At 32.3% G+C, this 25,907-nt stretch overlaps 3 protein-coding genes across 4 annotated transcripts; 2 read left to right on the top strand and 1 right to left on the bottom strand.

The window, feature by feature from the left end:
• Window positions 1-7,672: 7,672 nt before the first annotated feature.
• On the bottom strand, window positions 7,673-14,223 carry Ripk5 (receptor interacting protein kinase 5). 2 transcript variants are annotated; one of them, XR_001941000.1, is made up of 5 exons: window positions 13,986-14,223; window positions 11,436-13,871; window positions 11,048-11,191; window positions 9,825-10,056; window positions 7,673-7,836 (listed from the first exon to the last, which is right to left on the bottom strand). XR_001941000.1 is itself a non-coding variant. In XM_018550819.1 (3 exons), exons 1-3 carry the CDS (start codon window positions 14,107-14,109, stop codon window positions 10,815-10,817), a joined length of 2,937 nt encoding a protein of 978 aa, XP_018406321.1. In that variant the 5' UTR covers window positions 14,110-14,223; the 3' UTR covers window positions 10,604-10,814. The 2 variants fall into 2 exon arrangements, 1 of the variants encoding a protein (XP_018406321.1); XM_018550819.1 differs by lacking the exons at window positions 7,673-7,836; window positions 9,825-10,056 and having other exon boundaries at window positions 10,604-11,191.
• On the top strand, window positions 8,147-8,830 carry LOC108782533 (COMM domain-containing protein 7). The gene is made up of 2 exons (XM_018550820.1): window positions 8,147-8,238; window positions 8,639-8,830. Exons 1-2 carry the CDS (start codon window positions 8,190-8,192, stop codon window positions 8,812-8,814), a joined length of 225 nt encoding a protein of 74 aa, XP_018406322.1. The 5' UTR covers window positions 8,147-8,189; the 3' UTR covers window positions 8,815-8,830.
• A 6,024-nt stretch (window positions 14,224-20,247) lies between the features above and the next one.
• Bin1 (histone deacetylase complex subunit SAP18) lies at window positions 20,248-21,483 on the top strand. The gene is made up of 4 exons (XM_018550833.1): window positions 20,248-20,433; window positions 20,544-20,650; window positions 21,010-21,204; window positions 21,290-21,483. The coding sequence occupies exons 1-4, from the start codon at window positions 20,362-20,364 to the stop codon at window positions 21,381-21,383; spliced, it is 468 nt and encodes a 155-aa protein (XP_018406335.1). The 5' UTR covers window positions 20,248-20,361; the 3' UTR covers window positions 21,384-21,483.
• The last annotated feature ends 4,424 nt before the right edge of the window (window positions 21,484-25,907 follow it).

The raw sequence follows: 25,907 nt of genomic DNA, 5'->3' as shown, positions 1-25,907 counted from the left end.
CATAAAATAAAGAGTTCTAAGAATAAAAAAATGTAAAATGTCGGGAATATAATATAATAATGTAATTACTTCTAAGAAGTCTCTCGTCCATCTCACCAGGTACAGAACTAAATTGAGAGCGTTCATATAATATATGATTCGAATCTCCTTCACATGACCACATTGATTTATCAAATAATAATATTTCGTCGTGATTACACAATGTGAGAATCTCTGTCCCATCGTGATTATACATGGCGATTGTTGCACAAGGACGATACTTCTAATACATTTAAATTACATATGTAATTAAAACTCATGTAAAAAACACATAAACACTGTAGTATTTCTTTAAATATTGATAAAGTTTTCAGCAATAGGGTTGAATCAAACTAATACATACCCTGTTATACTTGGTGGTCCACAATTGATAAAGTGGTTTCGAAATATTTCGCTGATCATACACCCTTACGCAGGGAAAATCACCGCCGACACAAAATTCATTACTATTAGAAGGATTACAATGTATACTTCTTAGTATACTATTTCGAAGGCTCTTTATATCAAGCAATCTAAGGATATGAACATAAATATATATATTATAATGGATATATATAACATGTGTATTACAGAACAAAAATAAACACTTTTATCATGTAAACTCAAAATTTATTAGTATAACTAATACAAACACGAAGTCTATAACAGTCTAGCTTGGATCTTTAATTAATTACATATAAACTACCGCGGTATTATCACCAATTAAAACAAGTTATTGCGAAGAATATTACTAAGGCCTCGGTAGTCTAATTGGCTAGGACACTTGCGCGTAAAGCAAGGTATCCGAGTTCGACTCTCGGCCGAGGTAATATTTTTTCACAATAAAAAGAATTATTTCCAGATTTAGTATTTTCAGATTATTAGAATTGCGTTTCAAGACCAACGATAATTCGACGCGCAGTTTAAGGTGACTACGTATATTAGTTAATTATTCATTTGTTTTAATTCGTGATAGTACCGCGGTATATGTAAGCAATTAAAGATCAAAGCTAGACTGTTGTAGGCTTCGTGTTTGTATTAGTTATGTTCCTATATTAACGATCTTTAGTATTGAATATTGTCAAAATTTAGTATTGCGTAGAATTTAATATGTAGAATTTAATCAACTTATTCTCATTTCTACTAATTAACGTAGATTAAATTTAATTTTGTTTTAACTTTTTTTGTTATAATGGTTGAATCTGGATCTTTTATGACAGCATATCCTATTTTCTGTTTGTTGAGTTTCAAATGTACGAATCAATAAGATTCTTATTATTTTTTCTTGTCCAAAGTATAAGTTGAACCAAGATTAAAATTAATCTACATTTTAAAAATAGGCATTAGCTCCGGTGCAAACAATATAAGTAAATTTCGGTTTAACTTATTGTTCCTGTTTTTCTAATTCTTGGAATTAAAAAAACAGAAACAATTATAAGAATTAGGAAAAAATTAACAGTAAGTTGAACCGAAATATAAATCAATATTACTTTGGTTGAACCGCGCTATAGGTGTCATAAAGAAGAGTCATCTTTCAATCACAATAAGATTGATTCGCATATAAGTACACAGGATGATTCCGTGCTACACTTAACGCCAGATAATTGTCGCGTTCAGCAGACTCAACAGTTTTATAACTATTTTATGACTCTTCGTTGAGATAGGACTATAGATCTAAAAGTAAAATCCAATCAGCGAGACGAATTATAAAACGGTTGCAAAACTGTTGAGTCTGCTGAACGCAGCCAATACAACGATTTTTGGTACAAAAAAAATTAATATTACATGTAGACATTCTGCATGCTATAAACAAAGAATATATAAGAAAATTAAGAAACATTATTACATGTAAACTTTTTAATAACAATGACTTACTTTGGTGTATCCTCTCGGATATCTATGGATAAAATCGAGTCGTTTAAAGCAGAAAACACGATACAGGGTATTTCAGGATGCACAGCCAATGCCCAGCCATCCTTCTGATGCATCGAAGGGATCGGATGAAATAATGAATCATAGTTCATCAACTGTCTCGATGAGTTATATTCAAGATCTAATAAACGTATACAAGCATCGTAACCAGAAGTGACCATAAAATTTTCTACATCTAAAGGCAGCCATTTGGCCTAAACACATATACGATTAAATTAAAAAAATTAATAAAAAAATATAATTAAATCAGAATATCTATGTATTACAAAACATTCAAATAGCAATACTTTATTATATAATATAAATACATACCTTTCTTAGGCTGTTATGGCCACTTGGAAAGCAACAACGCTTTTTCTTTGCAGCCCAATCCCAAATAGAAACTGTCTTTGGAGAGGCTCTTGCTAATAAGTTTCCTTTTTGATTAAAACTTAAGTCCATCGTAGAACCCTATAAATAATAACCAAATTTTAATACGTATCGCTATACATGATTTAAAAAATCTATGATAATGATTTAAAAGTAATGTATAAAACATTGTATATAATAAGTCAATATGTAACATAAAATAAATAATTTACCTCAAGGTCATAGAGTTTGTACTTAAACTGCAGTCGATTTACTGCATGTAAAGAACTATAAAATCTTCTTTGAAATAACGGATTACTACCTATTTGTCGATTTATTACTTCCTGCACAATGCACCAATTAGGAGGCGGTTTCTTTGTTTCTGAATTATCAGAAAACATGTTTTCTTCTTTTTCTTTTTCTACTATTACTACTGCTTCTGCTCCCTCTTCTTTATTCAATTCATTCTTGTTAGTTTTTACATATACATATATAAATTTTGCATTAATTTTTTGATAAAATTTAAAATTCTGAATTTATATATATATAAAAATTTAGAGATATATTGATATATATATATAATTTATATAAATTTAGAATAGAACACACACACACGTATATATATACAGGGTGTTCATTTGAAAACTTTCCAGCTGATTATCTCGAAAACTAAATCCAGTAGACAAAAATGTTTCAAATAAAAATGGAACTGTGTCGAGGGGGACACATTTTAATGACGTTATTTTTTTTCTAAGTGGAGGCGCTAAAAAGATATGAAGGTCACCTCCACTGGTGTTACAAGCAAACTTACAGACTAGCGAGCTAAGATTGATGACGAGAGTACGAAATTAGACTAACTCGAACTGAGCTAGAAGGATCTTTTTATTGACTAAAGAGGTGGAGTCTTCTATCAGCTCCAACCAATAACGTAAGATTTTAAAATACCAAAAATGTACGTAAAAGGGCCGGGTAGGGAAAAATTGGAGAAAGTGACGATGACTCAAGAGTCCGTTAAAGATGAGTCATAAAATAAGTTCGTTAGACATATAGCCCTTTTTTGCCTATAATTCTAAAAACATCATAAAACTAATTATTCAAAAGAGGTTTTCTAAAGGGAAATATTCAAAAGCGTTAAATTGAAAGGAAAATAAAAGGACAAAAAGGAAAGGAAAGCAATTTGTGAAAGTAATAAAATAATGGCAGCGAACAAGGTTTATTAAGAAGGTTTATCAAGAAGGAAAAATATGTTGAAACTTTCTATGCATTTAAACGTGACAACGGTTACGTTGGACGTAATAGCGTAATAGCATTTCTTGTTTGAAACATTTTTTTCTTCGGCGTACAGATTCTTGGTAAATCGATGTTTTCCATTTTTTCCCCCCTACGAGGGGGGGTTTTAGGGGGAAGCCCGAGGGTAGGAGTGGCAAACTTTTTTGTATCTTTTTTGGGGTCCAAAAATTGACATCCACAGCAAAATCCAGCTAGTTGGTCGCGTTTTTAGAGGTCAAATCTCTGACGACTGGACTATGTGCGTCGGTCGATTTTTGTCCACAAAGAGAACTTTTCCACTGTGCGGCGTCGCAGCGACTCTTTGCCGTCACATAGCGAAAATAGGTGCTTGACCCCTTTGACTATACATATACAAATGGGCTGCCAGTAACCAACTTCAGACGTGTCCTCATTGAGGACTCTTCAAGCTGGAAAATTAGGCTCCGCGTGCCGAAAAATTTTTTCAGACTTACAACGCAACTCTAAATTCCAACTTGTGATATTCTTCGCAATCTTATTTTTCACAAAATTTGATTTATTAATATTACATCGTTAAATTTTAATATAGATATGTCTTTCAACATATTATTAAGATCCAATAAGATGCTATAAGCATCAAAAATTGTTAGATTGTTTGTCAATTTAACTAAAGTGATATTACTGCGTTAGTTGTTTAGAGTTGCGTTGTAAGACTGAAAAAATTTTTCGGCACGCAATTGGGGGAACTACATACGCGCTATATAAAATTTACATATAATTATAATAAGCATTGTGATCCAGCTTTGACCGTTATTTGGCTCGCTTCGTGCTTCTTTCTTTATTCTTGTTATTGTTTATCAATTGTACGGTCGTAAAAAGATTCTAGTATTTGGAAATATAGTACATTGTGTAACAGTGGGGGATATTTGTATATAGCGCGGCCGGGCGCGAGCGCACGAGCGAAGCGAGTGCGTACTAGAGATCCTCAAGTAAGAGATGCGCGATCTGAAATCGCTACTGGATTGGTTGATGGCGACTTCGCAAGAATATGGCGCAACCAATGGCGCAACCAATGGCGCAATCGTATTATATTCCTACTTACAAGTATAACACCATATGACACACAAGTTGAAATACAAACACATACAAGTATGACACACACATGACACAAAGGTCGCCATGTTCTTGCGAATGCTCGAAGTTCGCGCATCTCTACTTGAGGATCTCTAGTGCGTACGAGCGCCCGTGCAGACCTGTAAACAAATATGCCCCCACTCGCTACACATAGAATTTTTCATTACAAGTGCTCGTCGTAATGTGCCCTATATGATACAGCAACATTTTTGCGCAGAAGAGTGGAATTAGAGAAATAACTCAACGGCTTGAGGTATTGGCTATTTACCACACGCAAAAGCGTTGCGGTATAGGGCACATTACGTGCACGCGTGATGAAAAATAGTATGTGCGACACGTGCGAGTTGGCAACTGCCAAATTCTCGCACTTCTCGCACAATGTACTATTATTTGCCAAACCTCGGTTATTTTCTATGTAAACTACCGGCGCCTCGCCGAACGAAGAACCAGCGGAACATCACCTGAAGAAAGCTACCATCGGAAGGAAGAAGGGCGAATGAAAGCGAGCATTCGCAGAACCGTGGCGTACCGGTGATGAGAAGAGAGAGACGCAGGCCGCTTCCGAGCTTTGAGAGAGGCGGTAGTCAGGACCGTCGAGGGCGTCCTGCAAGCCCGTGCCTGGGCCCGAGGAAAACAAGGGAAAGTCGGAAAATAAGGGAGAGTCGGAAGTCTTACGGAGCGAAAAGGGAGCACTCGGAGAAAGCGCGATCTTGACAATGGGAGCTGTTACGTACCTTAGAGCGAGAAGGCGAGCGATCGAAGGCACCTGCTAAGCAAGTCGACGAGAAATGAGCTCACGTAGCCACCAAACACTCCACAGGACTTTGCGAAACACAATACTGGGCGCTAAGGGTCGCGAGCGACGTGAGCCTACTTGGCCGCTGAAAAGTTCGACGTAGCTGCGCAATCTTCCGAAGGGGATGTATTGATCGCGCATCGATTGATCGTCTACCCTAGGGATGGGCAATTTTTCAAAATAATCGATTTTTCGAATCAATCTAGATTTCGATCGATCTCAAAAACTCCAAAATCGATTTACCTAAAAATCGACTGCAAAAAAATCAATTCATCAAAGATCGATCCTTCGATTCACTCGATAAAAAAAATAAAATTAATGAGAACACATAAATACACAATTATTAAATGTGTACCATATACATAATTTTTATCTTATTTTATTTTTTTATTAATTACATTGCATTACATTATTAATTAATTTTTAAAATGATTTTAATGTTTAATCTTTTTACAGTCTGACTAGTAAGAGCGTATCAGGCTTATCTCAAAGAAAAATGGCTGCCTTAAATTTATATTGATTGTATTTGGTAGGATTATGGCCAAAATGCAATTATATTAATAAGCAGTCCAGTCACCAGCTGCGCCCTTACGGAAAAAAACTATTGGTAAATGGTGAAATGGCCAATAGTAATTTGGCCAATAGTTAGTACTGTTGGTGAATAGTTACTATTGATCATTAGTTACTGTTGGCCAATAGTTACTATTGGTCAATAGTCCCTCGTAAAAAAGGTCAGTTTTCTCTAATTACTGTTATATTGTTAAAATAAGTATTTCTAATTAGCATCAATTTTAGAATAAAATCGTGAAAAAAAAATTTTCCTCGAGAAAAATTATCCTACATTCGAGAATTAATTTTTTTTGATGATGTTTCCCAAACGGTCACCCAACCGAAGTTGTACCACGAACGTCGCTGCTTAACCTTGACTAGAGACCCTTTTAGGGTCTCTAGCTGGTATGCATTTGCAAACAGCCAATCACGATATTGGTCACTCGTGTTCAGTCGGATATAATCGGACGTCTCCGGATACTCGGTCGGCCTGCCAAATACATTAAAAATTTTCGATAGTTTACGTACAAATTTTGTAACGAAATTTATAATAAAAGTAAAAGCAATTAGTGAAGTGAGTTATGGCGCTGTGTTTTTACAAAAAACACTGTTTTTATCCAATACTCAAATAAATAGCCGGGAGCTAGTTTCTTATATGGCTAAATGGAGTAAATTTAAAATAATTTAGTTGCAAAATTAAGATGGTACAACAAAATAAAATGAAAAATTGAATTATTTACATTTTTAACTTCAACTTTATTAAGGAAAAAATAAGGACCGAATGGGATTCGAACTTCCATATACATCGATAAAAAATTCGACGCTTTGTTCGATTGAGAAATGAAGCATCTTTGAAGGAGCGATAAAACGAAATTAATGACATTATTAATGTCGTTAACGACATTCTGCTAACATTTTACTTTCTGGGGACATATGTTATCAAGATGTGAAGGTCCTGATAGTAAAGCCTGCGAAAACAGACTAGGTGCAGAGCCTGTTGAAAATTTTTGATTGCAGATTGGCAACAAATTGTAGACATGTATTATCAGATATTGTTAGCAAACTGCTGCTAAACTGCTAACAACGTCTGCTGACATATTTTGCGCAACTTGTAACTATTAAAGTTTGCATAAACAAAACAATAAAATTCAACTTCTAACTCAATTTGTTTGAATAGATCACAAAACTAATTGACCACCATTAAACGTTAATTAAAACGTATTTGCATAATAAATAATTGTAAGCTGTTTGTCTCTTAAGTTTGTTCTGATTTATTGTTGTTCCTTATTTCAGAGGCTACAAAATATTAATTACGATGAAATGTTTTTTATTATCATTTAGTTAAAGAATGATATTTAATGTTATTTCAAGAGAAAATGACGATTTCTTATCATTCAACTATGCTCCAGTGACGATGTAAAGTTCAAATGCGGTATTTGTACGTTTGAATCTCAACACCGCCGCGGGTTGACTCTGATTGGTTGTTTGCCAGATTTTACCAAGTTTTCTCAAAATGGCGGTCACCCAACCGTCACACAATTTTATACAGGGAATGGTATCCTATATCCTATCGTCAGCGATTGATCAGATTTTCGATACGCTCCATGGGATTGCACCCTGAGGAGATAACTAGTAACTTTTGCGGCCATCCGGTGCGGATTACGGATTGCGGGCTGTATGTGACGGCACCTTTAAAATGCTCAAGCTCGTGCGGTGATCACATGTGTGACATGTATCGTGTTCATGAACAGTTCTGAATTGTACTTGCACGCCTTGCACGTATCCTTCGTGCATTTTTATTCACAAAACTTCTACAACAAATAAATCCGTATTAAACTAAAGAACACATCAATTAAGCATTCCTACATATTCTTTTGATCATAAATAAACTAATTAAAATAAACTAATTAAATTCAACATAAATTTACATACTCAACGGCTTCATTTTTACAATTAAAGTACGTATGTAAAAATGCGTAAATTTGAAATAGCCGCGTTTTGCGTAAAAATGGATGCGAGTTTGCGGTTTATAAATCTAGTGACTTTACTTTGTGTAAGTTTGTGGCAATTTGTGGACTAGTGTCAGATGTCAGATTTTTGTTTTTTTCTCTTAAAATTACTTTTGATCAATTACCAATAACCGATAATATATGAGATTTTGAAGATGGAGAATGGTATCAGTAAAATACGTGACATATCGTGGAGATTTGGAGGTGAAATAATATAATATACTTAGGATTATAAACTGAAACTATCGCTTGTTATCTTATATTCTTAGGTTATCCATGTTACATTAAACTCTGAACGTATTACATTTTTTAGATTTATTAAATAAAAAATTAAAATATTCTATTTTTTAACTGTTATATATTAGTGATATAAAAATTGTATGTATTTCCATTTTAAATTTTACATTCAAATAATTTCAGTAGTAAACAATTATATCTCTATATAATTATATCTATATAATAAACAAAATAATACAGTATAATTTGACACAAATGTTATTTCCAAAATTGTAATCTTACATTATATATATTCTCATAATGCGCATGCACGTGCGCGATGTTAATTTCATTAATGAATAACCATGCTAATTTTTAATTCTTTTAGTGACTACAGCTAGTAATGATTCTGATAATGTTGCAAAGTCATTTCTACAACTCAAATTATATCTTGAGGATGATGGTATAGTCAAGAATATATTTACTGAGATGACAATAGGACAATTTTACAAATTTTTACATGATTTGGAAAAGGCAAAATGTAATCTTGATTTGTTACTGTAAACAAATATATGCATATTAAGACATTATATATATATATGGAAATGTTGCCTGTATTAGGATGTTATATTTAAAATTCAAGCAATTGTTTTTTGAAATTTTTTTTATATATTTTCTTATAATTTGTATTATTTAAAATATGAACATTTATTATTTTAAGAAGTTAATTAAAAAATTTAATTTATTTCTAATAAAATAGTATTATAATATTTTAAATAACATTCTTTAAATATCATTTGCCAAGATCAAAACCTTGATATTATTCTTTTCAATAAAATTAATATAAACTACAATATATCCCAGCTTATAAGTGTAGGGAACTACAAATACCTATTCGGAATTTTACTTACAAATTTTAATTTGTATAAAATGTTGCTCTATGTGTGGGGTTTGAAGTATGAATAGAAGAGAATTTTTCTTCATAAAAATAAAATTAAATTAAATAATTTTAAATTTTTTTTATTCCAATATTATAATTATAAATTATATTTATAAAGTGCAATCCAATTTTATTCCTTATATATATTTTTAAAATTTCCATCTTTTATAGTTGCAGTTTAGTATAATATATTTTTATATATTGTATATATTTCAAGTTCATAAATTTTGTACAAGTAATTAAAAATATAATAAATAAATAAATAGTAGAATTTAAAAAAATTTTATAAAATGCTGATCAATTTTTCGTTTGCACTAATTTTTATTATTATTGTTTTAAGTTTTGCAAAACATTTTCTTTTTTTAAAAAAACGATGTAGAAATAAAGTTAATATATGTGTCATGGATCACATTACAGACGTTAATATATATATAGTACATATAATAAATATATATAATAAATATATGTGTGTATAATAAATAATGATCAGGTAAGTATCTAATTGATAAACATAGCTTTTTTAATACATCAGCAAATATGTTTACTGTAAATATGCATCGTTATGACTATACTACAAATATTTGATTAAACTTAATCAAAAAATTGGAATTAAAAAGTTAAATAACTCTCGTACCTTAAGAGATTGATATTCCTCCTTTTTTTAGAAAAATATATACAAAATTTCATACATTTGTATCGCTTTTTGATTAATAAATCGTTCTTCACATAATCTTCATATCTTTATACTTATCCAGTAGTAAAAGAAATATAATATGTACAATTTATTATTATATTCTTTTGAAACAATTGTGTTATTAATATCCGTCCAAATTTTCATACAGCCTTAGTTGCGAAGAATGTATAACCTGAAAGCAATATACAAATAAATTTTTTGTAATCAAATACGAAAATCTTTCTATTCGTGAAATAATGAATGTATGTATCATCCATAAATACGTATATATTTATAGGTGCGATAGGTTTTATAAGAAACAAATAAGTGTGTGTCAACAGCAAATACAAAAGTGAGAAACTTTATTTATTTTTTTCAACAATATACATTCATGGTTAACCATTATTTCTCCACTTAACAAAATCATATAGTCACAATTTGGAATATCAAGAAGTAATTCAACAATCAACATACTATTCTTTGTAGCAATAAATGTTTTCATATAAAAAAGAAAAAAAAATTAATATATATTTTGTTAACTAACAATAAAAAATTTATATTATGAAATACTTATGTACATTATTTATTATAAAATTTGTAACATTTCCATAACAAGACTAAAATATTTAATGTTTATAATCTGTTGAATATTTATTGATGATATACTATTTGGAATGGCTACTCCGGCCCAATTATTTTATACTCAATTCTGCTACACATACTTTACATGTATTCTCTATATAATTTTATAAAAGATAAAATGTTATATATTTTATTTAAAAAATGAACTGAGTCATAAAGTTCGTCACTTTAATACTGTGTTATAAAATACTACTACGAATCAATGAAAATGTTAATGATGAGCCGTATATCAAGCACATTCCAAGCAATAAATATATCAATAAGCTATCTGTAACAGCAATAACACGACGATATTCAATCTCCTGGCATTTAAAATTCTCTCATTTGAACGAATATGTTAGAACAGATACCCGTTTGGAAAAATTTGGTCTTGTGAAAAGGTCTTGCGACAGGATTGACTGTTCTAAAAGCCTTGCGCCTAAGAGGAAGTGGACTAAATATAGCACCTCTTTGATTATTAGGCTCTGCTAATACTAGTGCAGGATTTGTTTGATTGGATGATGAACTTTCTTGTTTCAGTGCGCCTAGTTGCAAGGACTTGCCTCTTTCTGCTTTTTCCTGAATAGATTCTAACACAGGTTGAATAGCACCAAGCAACGGTCGTTTGGACGGTTCTGCAGACCAACATTGTTCCATTAACGTCCAGCATTCCTCGTCAAAATGTGACAATCTTTCAGGCCTAAGTCCTAATGTAAATACATTCATGTAATAATAGACGATACAAAGAAAGATTGAGACTAAGAATAATGATATACATTTTTTGCGGAATAAAATTTAAGAAATTTGTATTACATAAATTATAATGTGATTGTTATTTATTGTAAAATATAATACGAAATTGATTTTTTTTTTTTTTTTTTTTTTCAGAATGAATGTATGTTTATATAATAATATCGGCTCAATCTTTCCCTCTATATAATAAAGTATTACCTTTCCGTACACTTGTCCATAATTGCTCTTTATTATGAAATTGTTCAAATGCATAGGGTAATCGAACCTTCCCAGCACATATGTACCAAAACAAGATGCCAAAGGCATAGACGTCGACACTGCTATCATAATGGCCAGACAGAAGTTCCGGTGCCATGTGGATCGGTGTTCCTACGATACTACCCGACATCATTGCTTCAGTAATACAAAATCCGAGATCGGTTAATTTAGCTCTGTTTTCTATATCAAGTAAAACATTCTTTAGTTTGATATCACGATGAACCAGACCTTGCGAATGAAGATAGCGTATTCCTTCCAACACATCTATTGCTATTTGTATACGTTCAAGCCATGAAAGTCCAGCGTGTATACCACAGTATAAATCACGACTTAACCGATCAGTAATTAAGAGAACTGCGGTGCCCAATCCGAATCCTCCGCCGTACGATTGATCAACAACAGATCCGCGAAGCTTTACTATCCTTTTGTGGTCTGGTATCGACCTGGTATAGTAAACTTCCATTGCGAGATCGTTCCAATGTCTCTCGTCTGGTGGAACAACGGATTTTACCGCGCATGGACCCGGTGCTCCGCCCCAACCATCGCAAGCGAATACTACACCATACTGTCCTCTGCCAATCTCTTTGTTGTAATGAGGAATGTCGAAGCGAATCGCATCCATCATCGATGTGGACTCCAATGCGAGTTTAGCTAACTTAGGTGCATGGTACTTTCGTATAGCTATTCTCTGCTCCTCAGTTCTTTCTAGCTTTCCCGAATAATAATTCTCTAAAGATTTTAAAGCAGTCTGGAAAGCGTCATGTGATGATTTTAGTTTGTCTCTGAATTGCGTGGAAATTGTCTTTGCCAATCTTGCTGCCGATAAAGAATTCAAGATATCGACAGTAACTTGTCTCCTCCAAGCTGCGTTCAAAGTCGGAGTGGGTGTCCATGGCAGTGGTAAAGATTTGAAGAGCTGTCTCAATCTTTCCAAGAACGAATGCACTAAAGATGGTGACGAATTATGCAATTCTACATTGTATGCTGCAGAGAGTATTTGTTTTAAGGCATCGCTAGCTAGCAAGCTGCTATCGTGTTCGTAAGTTTTTTCAAGACTTAATAAACAACGTTGAAGAGTCCCAATGAAAGTTTCTCGAAGACAATTGACCGAATTTACGAGTTCTTTTGCAACTTTCTCGCCCAAGCGACCTAACACGAATCGTTGAACTTCTGATGTCGCGACGCGAACAGTAACCGTCCACTCTGCTCGTTCACTATTATTAAATGGAATAGTCTGATACTGGAAAATATCACCGGTAGATTCTAATATATCATCTTTCATCTCCTGAATAATACATTGTATTAATTCAGTCAATTGCATTTGCTGCTCGTTAACAACCTTCATTAGACTATCGTAAAGTTCATTTTCTTTTCGTTGAGCATATTGTATTCTTCTAGGAGTGATCTGTATTTTCCGTGCCATGTCAAATGCACTTAAAATAAATTTACGTAAACTGGTCGTGTGTATTTCATTCAAATACGTGCTTGCATTAATCAAATAGCTTTGCAAGCAGGCTCGTGTAAAATGCAAAATGCGATCCGTTTTTTTGCATGAATCCACTAGATCGCTCGAATTATTAACGTATTGCTCGCCAACAAGCCACGTTAATTGATGAACTTCCACAGACTCTTCCATTCCTAAAAATCCTAAACTGCTTAACTGATCTAGCCACGTTAGACCGAGTGAATTCATTTTGTCAATATTAATACTATCATCACTTTTTGACTCCTTAGACACACTCAACACTTCTATCCGATTTTGCAGACTATGCTGCTCGGATTCAGTCAATTCTGCATCTGTGCCATCCAACAAAACGTTAGCTAATGACGATATGAATAAAATTGGATTATAAGGGTAAGTCTCTTTCAAATCTCTCAATTCTTCCAAGTTCTCCTCAGTCAACTGTTGTTCCCCAAGAGCATACAAAAAGATAGGTAAAATTTTTAATAAACCTTTGGCAAGAATTTTTACTGCACCATTATTAGGAACAACAAATATTTGAACACCTTCTTTCAGTATTGCTTCATCTAACTTTACTTCCAGCACTGTAGGACAATTGATATCTTCGTTCATCGACTTTTCCAGATCTTCGAGAGGAAGTGTGCTCCATGACTTTTCGTTTGCCTTTAACGTCTCGACTACTTCGTATTCTAAACCTAACGTGAGACTGACATGATTTGTATGACCATAAGTAATCTTGACCCATCTCCATAAATCGTTGGACAGTGGCAAAATATCAGCAGAAAGTAAATTATTGACCAGCGAAGCTTTGGCTTTATTATCTTGCCCAAAAATAATTATTGCAGGGGAATTATCAAGGATGTGTGTCACTCTGTCCAAGGTCAACGGTGGCAGCAATTCCTCGATAATATTCTCTACAAGAAATATCGTGTAAATATCATATAAATAAGATTTATTAATAATAGATTAAGTAATAAAGATTAGTAATAGAATTAATCTCAATTTAAATATAAAATATAAACAATTACCACCAGGGAAAAAATTTTCAAGTTTTATTACTTCTAATGTACGCCGCGTTTCTTCAAGTATATGTCGTAATTGATTTCTGTTCCTCTGATATCTCTTGAATTCTTGTGGTAAATTGCTTACCATTTTTCCCACGTTATTTCAGTCATGTATACATTCCACAAAATCACCATACCCTATTAACATTATTATACAGTTAATTAAATCACATAAATTATTTTTACCAATACATATTTATATAAAATCGGATTCAAAAATATAAGTGCTACGACAATGTGTTAAACATTACATATAACAGTATATATTCCTCGAATTCTGAATGAAACGTAATAGCTAGGTTATAGCCATGTATGCAAATTTATCACTTTCGTCAGCAGCAATACACATATATCTATGGAACTACGATCAGACACAGGTGTAATGTAAACAATGTCCTGAATCACGTCTGAGAATAATATTCGCGTTCACACACAAGAATCGAAAAATTCCAGCGTTTATCAGATGCGGATTGAGAATACGGGGATTTCTCCCGGCAGCGAGCTGTCATCGCTCCGCGGTCGGGACAAGTATTGCGGAGGCCACGAGCATTGTTTTTCCGCATGATCCAGACCGATATTTAGCGCACCAGCGTAGGATCCCTCGCGGTCATATCATATACGAAGCGCGAGAGAAAGATCGTCAGATCGCTGTTAGGTCATCCGAGCGCAGGCAATCGCGAACGATTGCTCACGCGAGATCGCCGTTTCGAGACTAAACGTACGTCGCCGATGCATGCTGTCGACTGAAGTGCTAGACGCTTCCAGACACTTCGAGGGGATGGACATGCCATGCATGCTGTCGACGTGACGCGCGCTCTTGGCTATTCCCGCCATTCTTAGCAAAGAGAGTGCGAGGAGATGCAGGTCCACTGTTTAATCAATTAAACTATATTTATACGTTCGCGATCACCGTATCTACTTATATATAGAACTCGATGCGCCTTGATAGAAGCCGTTTGTCAAAAGAATTTAAGTATCTAATGCAGAAGAGGAGAAAACCACGTGTTATTGTCAGCTGTTAGGCTAGCTAGAACCCCATAGCGAAAATATAAAAAATTGGAGTAAAAAAACTTTTGACATCTTTTTGCGGAAAAAATAGAGTGTATATAAATAGTGTATGAATAAATTCTTGTTTTTATCAAAGTAAATTAACTAATAATCTCGGTTTAACTTACTGTTTATTTTTACCTATATTTCTTAGGCAAATAAACCAATGAAAATGCTGTAACGGTCAACAAGCTGGATCTTGGATACGTCTAATATATAATTTCGTGTGAATTTATATACTACGTAATGTAGATTCTTAAATGCGCGCCGAAAGTTTTTCAGACTTACAACGCAAATACTATTATCTAATAAACTACCGTAGTACTATATATATCACGAGTTAAATTGACTAACAATCTAATAATTTTGATGCTCATATAGCATCTTGGACCTTAATAATGTTGAATGACATATTAAAATCTATAAATGACATATTATAAAAATCTATAAATAATTAATTTACATTACGAAAAATATTATCTCGACCGGGAGACGTCCTAAGCTTTTAGACTACCCCCCTTTATCTAATTTTTAGAATTAAATAAATATAGACAGTATTCTACAAATTAGAGTACATTCTAGGAATTAGATAAAGATAAAGATTGAAATAAACCGAGATTAAACACGTTTAATATATTATATTTGGTGAAACTAGGGCTACAAGTCAAATGTAAAAACAGAGTAACAGAAGCGTAAATAAAACTTATTCTAGGAGGCAAAAATTGAGATAACGAAACATAAAAGGATATATATATATCTCTCTTTTATACCCTGATAGCAAAGCCTGCGGAAACAGATTTGGAGCAGAACCTGCTGACAATGTTCGATTACAAATTGACAACAAATTGTAGACAGAGTCTGTATTGTCAGCAAACTCTGTTCGGCTTTTGCTACCAATCTGCTGACATGCTGTCAACGTCTGCTGACAAAAACATGTCAGCAGAGGTTGACAGCAGTTTGGCAGCAGTTTGTTACCCTGATAGCAAAATGATGCCAATTTGCGCGCAAATTGGCGGCAAACTCGATCAGATCTTGACTACAAAACCGTAGCCATCTGCGTCCGCATTTGGCTATATAGATTTGGCGACAACATTTGCTGACATGTTTTGCAGCAGATTGGTGACAAAAACCGAGCAGAGTCTGCCGACATGATCTGACAGCAGATAGGTAGCAAAAACCGAACAGAGTCTGCTGACAATATTTGGTAATACGCAGACTCTGTCTACAATTTGTTGCCTTTCTGCAATCAAAAATTGTCAACAAACTCTGCTCGGCTTTTGCAACCAATCTGCTGCAAAACATGTCACTGTCAGCAAATGTTGTCGCCAAATCCATAGCCAAATGCGGACGCAGATGGCTACGGTTTTGTAATCGGTTTTGCTATCAGGGTATTTTTCTCGTTGTCTCTCAATTTTCGCCTCAACTTAAAAACTTCATTTTTCTATTATTACTGAGAGAAAAGTGTTTCGTATTCATGAGAATTACATGGAAAAATAATTGTAATTATAATCTCCATTTTTATATACAATTATTACTGCTATAATATAATATTAATATAATAATAGTCATATATGTGTATGTGTAGTTCTAAACATTTTACTATAAAATTAAAATAATTTCAAATATTAATATAATAAAATATCAAAATGTAGTAAGTAAAATAATCATTTTTATTCAGTAAATGCAATTAGATTTGTAATAAATATAACTATAATTTTCTTAAATTTACTTAATAGTTAATACTATTAATGTGATAATAATAGATAAAAAAAGTGTTAAGACAAACATAAAGATTTTAAAGCGATGTATGTACGAGATTATATGTGACTGTTATTATTATTAATAGCACAATTGTTTTATATTTGCATTTATTAAAACTATTATAAATAATAGTTATCTTAAAAAGTAACTACAAATTATAGTTAAATTATGATAATTGCAACCATTTTTTCTTACAGTAGGTATATTTGACTAACACTTCAATTTTTATTATTTCCACCAGGGAATCGTCAATTAATATATGCTTCGTGATCAATTAAAAAAGTATTTCTCGATGAATATTTATCAATAAAAACGATTTTAGAAGGATTATACTTCGAACATTCTATTATTCGGTCTGATTAATAATAACTTTATAATTGCAAATAAGTAATTCTTGGTCGCTCTCGACTCGGTCTATAATTAATATATAATATGCTCCAAATATTCTAGCGACTATTAATAATTTAGATATATGTTTATTAAATTTGATAGCCTTACAGCGATATAAATACGCATAATATATACATGTATAAGTGTATAGGTAATCGACGACTTACGATAGCCGTTATCTTTTCGACGGTTGCTCTTGGCGCGACTCCTCGGCCGCGATGCTGAAACTTTATTATTAAGACATGAACTATTCTCTCCCTTTTCATCGTTCGATTGACCGAATATTTCTATCCGATTAGGTTTACCACCATCGTCACTGCTTAAATATTCACTTAAACTGTTTAATTATTCATTTAGAAATACTTTTATGTATTGCTAAATGCAGACACGTGTCAATAGACCTTCGTTTCAGTTGCACTGGTGGGACAATGTACCGTTCCGTTCCGTTAATTATGTATGCGTTAGCGTCACTCGTCGTGATTAGGGATAAACTACCAAGAAAGGAGAACGTATAAACAAGGCTCCCTCATTCGTATAGATAATGCTACGCGACGACGATGTGTACTCTTTGCTTTGCGTTTTTTAGAAATTGAGTCTGCTGCATAGCCTTCTATACGCTAATCTTCTTGCTCTATTAAGCTCCCTTTTTTGGATCTCTACATCAACCGATAAGCGAAATTTACAAATAAAAAATAAAAATCTAGGAAAGTTGTTAACGTGCCAATCTGCTTGAATAGGCGCAATTGCAATTAAAAAGCGCGAGTGCATTTAAAAACCGTTCTTTCTGCAGAGGGTGACTTCGACCAAAGTTTGAATACTTTAATCGGCGATTAATTAATATTCGGCATGCAGCGAAATTTCTAGCTACATCCTTGACAAAAATAAAAATCAAAGGGTAAGTCGAAAGTAAAGGGAAAGTAAAAACGTAATAAAATTTATGGAAAACGAAAATTGAGACCACAAAAAGAAAGTAAACGTTGCTTTTGTTGTTCCAATTTTATTATAGAAGTTTCGTTTATTTTTATTCTTTTACATTCGATTTACACTCTGATTTCCTTTTTCGTAAAAAATAACACATAATTCGTTATCGCTAATTTTTTTCATGCGTCAAACTACAAAACTTTAATCAATAAAAACCGATCAAGATCTATCGTTAATAAGATAAATACATCTTTTTTGATTACGGAACAATAGATTCTGCTTGATTTTGCTATCAAATTATATTAAATATTGGCACTATTTGCTTACAGCAAAACATATCACTTTAATGCGGACACAGTTAATTGATGTCGAATCCTGCATAAAATTGCTGATAAAATTGCTAGTATATACTGATAACAATGATTAAATAAAGGCCGAATGACGGTCAAGCAAGATTTAGGTTGCTACAGTAATGTGTGAATTTTATTTACCACGTAGTAGTTTTCTTTAATCGCGCGCCGAAATATTTTCAGACTTTTTTTACAAACGCAACTCTAAACAACTACCGTAGTAATATCACTAGTTAAATTGACACGCAATCTAACAATATTTGATGCTTATAGCATCTTATTGGATCTTAATAATATGTTGAAAGACATATATTATAAATTTTAACGATTTGTTATTAATTAATGTAAATTAAATTAATAATAAATCAAATTCTGTGAAAAATAAGATTTCGGCCTTTATTTAATCATTGTTTGAATACTAATAAAATAATACTATAACGGTCCTACAATATTGTAATTTTATACTGATAACGTTTTCTTTACCAAGTTATCTTAAATAGCAAAACATAATTATAGCAGTATGCCAACAATCACTATAGCAAATTAAATTATGATTTTAATGTAAATTTCTATTAATTGTGTCCCTTGCACAACTTGCCAACCATAATATGACAATAATATATAGAAATGTAGTAGATATATGGAGTATATTTTAGGTGCTATCAGCGATTTTGCGTCATTTTTATTTTACTTTTTAATATCATTATGATATCACAAAATGCTCATTTTCTGTCACATTTCTATAATTTCTATCATTAGAAAAGCACCAAATTAATCAATATAAATCAGAAAAATAAAAAAATTTTCCGACTTTTTTCAAAAACAGATTTCAGATTTTTCAGATTTTCTGTTTAAAACTTTCATTAAAATTAGTAAAACTGTTCGTTTTGCTGAACTCATGCATATTATTGAAAAAATAGCAGACCATAAATAGCAGATTATAAATAATATAGTTATTATGCTCAGCTGTTGCTAGAGTTCTACTATTTATAACATAATAACATAACACACTGCAGTTTGCAATACATCTGACTATAAATACATCTTGACAAATGATGAATCTTCAATCAAATTAATGGAAGTTTAGATATGTATATTGAAGTCACATCCTCACATGAAATATTCAACTTACACAAACGCCAGCCTTTTTAACATTTTTTTAATTTTGTTTAAGATCTATCTAGAGAGCTATTTATATAAAATTCATTCTTAAATTCACTTTTAAGAACATGGTATATCAAGAACATGTGTATTTCATAAAATAATCGAGCTTTGCGAATACGCAAATAAATTAACATGTATGCGTATTTATAAGGCCTATTCTTTTTAGCTGAACTTTTGCACCAGTTTATCTTTTTTCCTTTCCTCTTCTCCTGGAGAGGAAAGGAAGAAAGATGAACTGGTGCATAAGTTCAATTAAAAAGAACAAACCTATACACTGATATATCAAGAAATAAATAGCAGACATAATCGTGAATCATCCACGCTTTATTTTGCCCGAGAGATTCCAGTAAAATCTGCTCGATACAATTATTTTGTTCTCATTACATCGTATATGTATATATAATACATCTGTTGATCTGTCGAATAATCGCCCCGACCTTCATGGAAATCTCCATTATGTTATCAATCATTTCGAATACTCGCGCGCAGACAGTAGGATCTCATGGAAACGGTCTTCCCACCCTCTTGAAACATAACCAAACATAACCTCTAAAATTGTTCGATCCCGCCATATTTTTTCCTAAATGCGACGGACGATTACACGATTTCGACTGATTTCGACGGTTCTCATAAATTCTCATTGTTTCTCGTTGAACTTGAAAGGTGATTCTTTTGCAGTTTATCAGTCTTATTTCTGATTAATTGAAATGACATCAGCTTTGGAATCTATGGTAGTCGACGAGAAACAGCTTCCTGAGAAGCCGGTAGATAGAGAAAAGGTAAACGCGGCGAGAGAATAACAAGTATTTTCCAGAAATAATTCTCTCGTAAAAATTTAAGTGCTTTTTTAATCGTAAATGCGATAGTATTGCACCTGCTTGCATTTCAGACGTGTCCGCTTCTACTGCGAGTATTCTGCAATAACGGACGTCATCATAATATAATGGAATACAGCAGAGGGAACGTGCCTTCAAATGAGCTACAGATATATACATGGTATTATTATTATTATTTATAAACGGAGAGAGACTATAAGATTCTATCTTGTTATGTGGTCTTATTAATTTAATCAATTTTAAGGTTAAAATCTTCAATGTGCTTTGCTTCTTGTTTCTTAATTTTTACCACTTTTCACTTGTATCTTTTTCCCTTTATCCCATTTTCTTTTGTTACTTGAGATAAAAGTTGACGGAATTTGGAAGAGATAAGCAACACTTAGACAAAAAAACATATGATTGATGAAACTAAACAAAGAATGAAAAAAGTAAGAAATAAAAAGAGCCAGGAAGCAAAGAATATATTATAGTCTTTATATGAGGAGTCATCTCTAATTTTGATAATTTCTCTGTATGAAGGATGGATGCCACTTTGCGAGAAATTACAGGCTTGGTTAAAGAAGTAAATCCGGATGCTCGCAGTAAGGGAACATACTTTGATTTTTCACTAGTGACTCCTGAGTTACGCAACTCTGGTTATCGTATGCGTGAGATTGGTGTTACATGTTCTGGACAGAAAGGCGCAGATGACAACAAAACGCTAGCTCAAGCAAGGTAATATATAAATTTCAATTAGAACAAAATTCTTTGTTTTATAAGCATTTATATATTATCATGTGTGTATTTTGTACAATTACAGATTCACAATAGGAGATTATCTTGATATATCAATAACGCCACCAAATAGGATGATGCAACCAGCAGTTAGACGTGGTGGTTTACGTCAATATTAATATAATAATTTTAGCGTTTAAGTTTCAATAAGAACATTTCTCTTATAAATAAAATATAAAACACGTATCATTACAGATTTCCTAAACTTTTGTATTTATAAATCAGAGCTGTCTAGAATAGATACTTTTAGCTTGAAATTGAAATGTAAAGTTTTCAGTCTATGTCAGTGACTATGTTTAAAGGTATTCTACTGTTAATATTATATTATTATTTATAAATATATTTAACTACATATAAAAATACATGAATTTTATATATAGAGTGTACAAAAATTTCTGATCTTGAACGATAAGCATTTCTGAAAAAAATTATTTGTATAGAAGTTGTAAAGCTTAAAATGATTTACTGATCTTATCAGTTTGATCTTGGGTAGCGCGCCATCAAAGTCAAGGTTAATTTTTTGAAATAAAATCCTATTTTGTATTTTAGAATCTAATAGCTGATGTCAAGAGATTTTTAAAACATTGATAAATCTTTTTAATTAGTACTTTTTGAATTATACGAGACTTTAAAAATTACTGTAAATATACGACCTTAAGGCCGATATTCATAATCGATTCTTATATTTAAGATCGTTTTTAATGCTGTCTTAAGATGTCACGAACTAATCAGAGGCCGATATTCGTAGGATGATATTCATTTAAGGCCGTTTTAAGTAATGTTCTTAGTTGCTAATACGTCATTTTGATTTGGTTCATGATATCTTAACATTGTACCTAAGACGGTCTTAAATAAAGAACAAGTTAACTATAAATGCGGCCCTAAAATAGTTCTTAAATGTAACAATCAATTACGACTGATATTCATAATCGGATCTTATATTTCGTACAATTAAAAAATGACATGAACCAATCAGAAGTTGTATTAGCATCTTAAGGTATTACTTATATGATCTCAAAATAAGAATCGACTGTGAATATCGACCTATGAATATGGATCAATCTAATTGTTTCTACTTTCAACTGCCTTCAGTTTAAACGACTCAGCGCGCCGCGCGTGGCGCGCCTGTCCGATCGTCATAACAATTTCGAGCGCGTTCGATTCTAAACGCGGACGGAGCACGAATTCTCCGCAATAAATCGCGAATTTTACTCGTTAAAAGTGCGTTGACGAAAATCCGCCTGCAATACCGGGGCCCTAGATGCAACTCGTCCACTGAACTTAATGACAAATCTGGCGTAGTGCGTACGTGATAAAACGGACGAGTGCAGTTATATATTTGTCGTGTAACAAAGTGAATTCTACGTCGCATTTTCGCGTATCATGGACAGATTAATCGCAGACTAGAATAGTGAATTTTGTGTTCCTTCGAAAATAAATCATGCAATTGACTTTCGAAGTTTGTCCAATAGCAATTAAATATTCGTTTTTCTTCGGTTCATTATTTCCTCGATGAAGCTGATGCATCTCTGATAAAAGTGAAGTTTGCAATGAATTAACGGAGCAAATTGTAAATCATTCATTACTGGTGAGTAAAATTGAACTGATTGGTAAAAATAATGAAGACGAATAACCTTGACTTTGATGCGTTAATTTTATTATAAGGTTATGACCCAGAATTACTTTGAGAAAGTTTTAACCGGTAGCTAAAAGTATTAATAATTTATTAATATTTTTTAACGTGTTGTTTCTAATAACCTCCGTTTACATTAATTGATGATTTAAATTTGCTGGAAAGTTCAGCCAGTATATTATTACAAAACTAAGAGAATTTTAAATTATTTATTATAATTATTAACATTTATAATAAGACGATATCGATTTGATTATCTGCATTCATGTGTATTCATATTTAAATGTTCAGATTTTTTCAACATCGATAATATGTTTTCTGATTTATACAATAGTTGGTAAAAGAGATTTCTGTTGCGTAGATTTACGCACAAGTTTTTCATTGCCATCAGTAAATAAAATAAGAAAGACATCTTTGAATTAATTGTAGGTAATTATACAAATTTTGATATACCTTCTGAAAGTACAAAATTATTAAGATAAAATCAATAAATTAATTTAAACAGAAACAATAATTGTATTTCAACTTTTTAAAAAATATTTTATACATGATTCAAAATATTTATTCTGCTTCATTTTATTAAAAAGTACATATTACAGTTATTACAATGCCATTATTGATCAGAACATCACACACACATATTCACAAATATATATTTATTTCCTTTATCATTTATATAAATAAAATATGTAAAATATATTTTACAAATTAAAAATTATTTCGAAAGATGTAGTATAAAACAATATTATCGCTAAATATTCCTTTATTTGGTCGAAGTTAATGAAATCTCCTGACAAGATTATGAAGAATAGGTATATTATGTAGCATTCTGATATTGGCTATTTTCACTGATATGTTGAACGAATGAATGTAAAGGGATGTAAAAAGAGAGTGATGACCGTGTATTTGAATCTTGTTTGTAGACGTTGCGTACCCCAACAAAAAATCAGAAAAAGCAGAGTGGAGGGGTTGATATGTCAGATTAAGCATCTGTAACTGACAGCATACGCTTAATTCTCTCAAGAGATTTCGTTTGCTGTAATATTACAACGATACGATATAATAAATGTATTATATGGCTAGAAAATAAAATAATTTCCGAGATAATTTCAAATATGGCCAATTAAAATAAAATTTATAAATTGAATATTATTTTATTAATATCTTTTATTATAATAAATTTTTTAACTATATATTTTATGTAAAATTATTGTCTGATGTAAATGAATATCTACATAATATAACTGTTAGAACGTTTTCAAAGAATAATTAATAAACTGATAAAATTAATGGAATTAATTTGTTAATATGCTGTATGTGTTGTTCAAAGGAAACTACTACATTTATAAAATGTTATAAATACCAAAAATATTTTTTTTCGCATGTATCACGTATATTTATACATAAGTGCACTACAAAAACGTAAATTAGATTTGTTACTATATATTTTTATTATGAAAACTCAAGTTTTTCGCATACAAAAAAAAGTATGATTAATATTACAAAATAGATGCATTTAAGATTTAAGCAAATATAGATCTGATGTCTAACGTTTTAAAAAGGTTGTTTTATTCTACTTTATTTTAAACGACTAAATTGTATTTTGTTTAATATAACAACACTTAATAATTTTTTACTTAGTAATATAATTATGAACTATTGGGGGTTCAAGTTCAACCTGATTCTTCGTTACATATTCGTAAGGAAAGATACGTTTTGTACACATTAGGCAGTTTCTACATCGGTTATTGTTGGCGCTTGTAACGTGGGAGAAGCGCAAAACGGCGGAAAGATTGTGGGGTGGCTTCTTACCGCAATCACCTGCGGCTATTTTAAAGACACTTCCACTTTAATTATACCAAACCGCTCTCGCGATATTACGATATTATGATATTACGAAGCATAAGCCGGGTCCCGGAGATTTAGGGTCGCGGAAAGTTTAAACTGTGCACACCCCAAAAACTCATCCCAGTCCTCCCGTTACGATTTCTCCTCGACCGTTATCTAACTTCGACGATAGCGTTACTACCGCTTTCGTTTTCCAGTATTGCCGGAAAATACCTACCTACCTCTCCCCTGAGTAAATATATAAGCTAAAACGTAAGACGTTACTGCTGGGGCGATAACACGGAATATCTAACGTAGCTGCGCAATATTCTTCTATAATAATATTGTACCTATGCTTTGCTGGATATATAAAGTATACAAACATTTGATTCATTAATCGTAATATATTAGAATTATACCATATCTTCAAATAAAATCCCAGTTTATGTCAAATTGAAGATATTTTATTAGCCTTGCTATATATAATTACGAAAAATATAGCAAATATATAAATTATATCATGTTCCAATTAAATATTATTACTTTATTGTTCATTAATATTATCATTATATTAAGAAGAGAACAGAGTCTAATGTAATATTTATAATCTTTATATCACAAAGCTTGATATTCTTTTTTGACGGATGTACTGCTAATAGCATATTATCACATTAGACTTGCTACTGTAAAATACGCGCTATATGTCGTACAGAAAAATTTTAATGAGAAAGTAAAGTTTAAAGCACTGGGGAGATCTATAGAGACGGTAGAGTGGATTTGGCGTGCATTAAGGGCCGCACCTTCTCTCGAAAATTCGCGGGTGTAATCAGTAATCAAATTTATTAGTTTCTATTGTCTTGGGGGGCGAAATTCTTTTCCGATTTTATGGCGTGGAAAGACGATATAATAAGGAGAGAGCCGCCTCGAGCGAAGCTGCGAGTAACGAGGGAATAAGAATGGCTAGGCGGGGGTGGCTTCGGGGGTGGCTCGGTTTCTCGGCAGGAGGAGGGCAAGATTTACTGGACTCGCTAGTGGCCGCCAAGTTCGTAAGGGATGTCTTCTCGAAAATATTAAAGCGATATAATGTGAGCACGCGAGAACTTAAACGAGCGTTTTAGAGAATGATAAAATTGCTTATTGAATTGTTATTTGAACGAAGAAATTTATTCAGAATTACACATAT

Source organism: Cyphomyrmex costatus, unplaced genomic scaffold, assembly GCF_001594065.2.
Source record: "Cyphomyrmex costatus isolate MS0001 unplaced genomic scaffold, Ccosl1.0 scaffold130, whole genome shotgun sequence".
Taxonomy (NCBI): domain Eukaryota; kingdom Metazoa; phylum Arthropoda; class Insecta; order Hymenoptera; family Formicidae; genus Cyphomyrmex; species Cyphomyrmex costatus.
The sequence above is the reverse complement of the archived record's forward strand: the minus strand, read 5'-3'. Positions and strand labels throughout refer to the sequence as shown.

What these genes read in the sequence shown, in the direction of transcription:
- LOC108782533 (XM_018550820.1), top strand. Translation starts at nt 8,190, where the DNA reads ATGGAGAATGGTATCAGTAAAATACGTGACATATCGTGGAGATTTGGA. An exon ending in CATATCGTGGAGATTTGGAG is followed by an intron (nt 8,239 to 8,638) that starts GTGAAATAATAT and finishes TAATTCTTTTAG; the next exon opens with TGACTACAGCTAGTAATGAT.
- Ripk5 (XM_018550819.1), bottom strand. Translation starts at nt 14,109, where the DNA reads ATGGTAAGCAATTTACCACAAGAATTCAAGAGATATCAGAGGAACAGA. An exon ending in TGAAAATTTTTTCCCTGGTG is followed by an intron (nt 13,872 to 13,985) that starts GTAATTGTTTAT and finishes TATTTCTTGTAG; the next exon opens with AGAATATTATCGAGGAATTG. An exon ending in ATGGACAAGTGTACGGAAAG is followed by an intron (nt 11,192 to 11,435) that starts GTAATACTTTAT and finishes TATTTACATTAG; the next exon opens with GACTTAGGCCTGAAAGATTG.
- Bin1 (XM_018550833.1), top strand. Translation starts at nt 20,362, where the DNA reads ATGACATCAGCTTTGGAATCTATGGTAGTCGACGAGAAACAGCTTCCT. An exon ending in AGCCGGTAGATAGAGAAAAG is followed by an intron (nt 20,434 to 20,543) that starts GTAAACGCGGCG and finishes CTTGCATTTCAG; the next exon opens with ACGTGTCCGCTTCTACTGCG. An exon ending in AAAACGCTAGCTCAAGCAAG is followed by an intron (nt 21,205 to 21,289) that starts GTAATATATAAA and finishes GTACAATTACAG; the next exon opens with ATTCACAATAGGAGATTATC.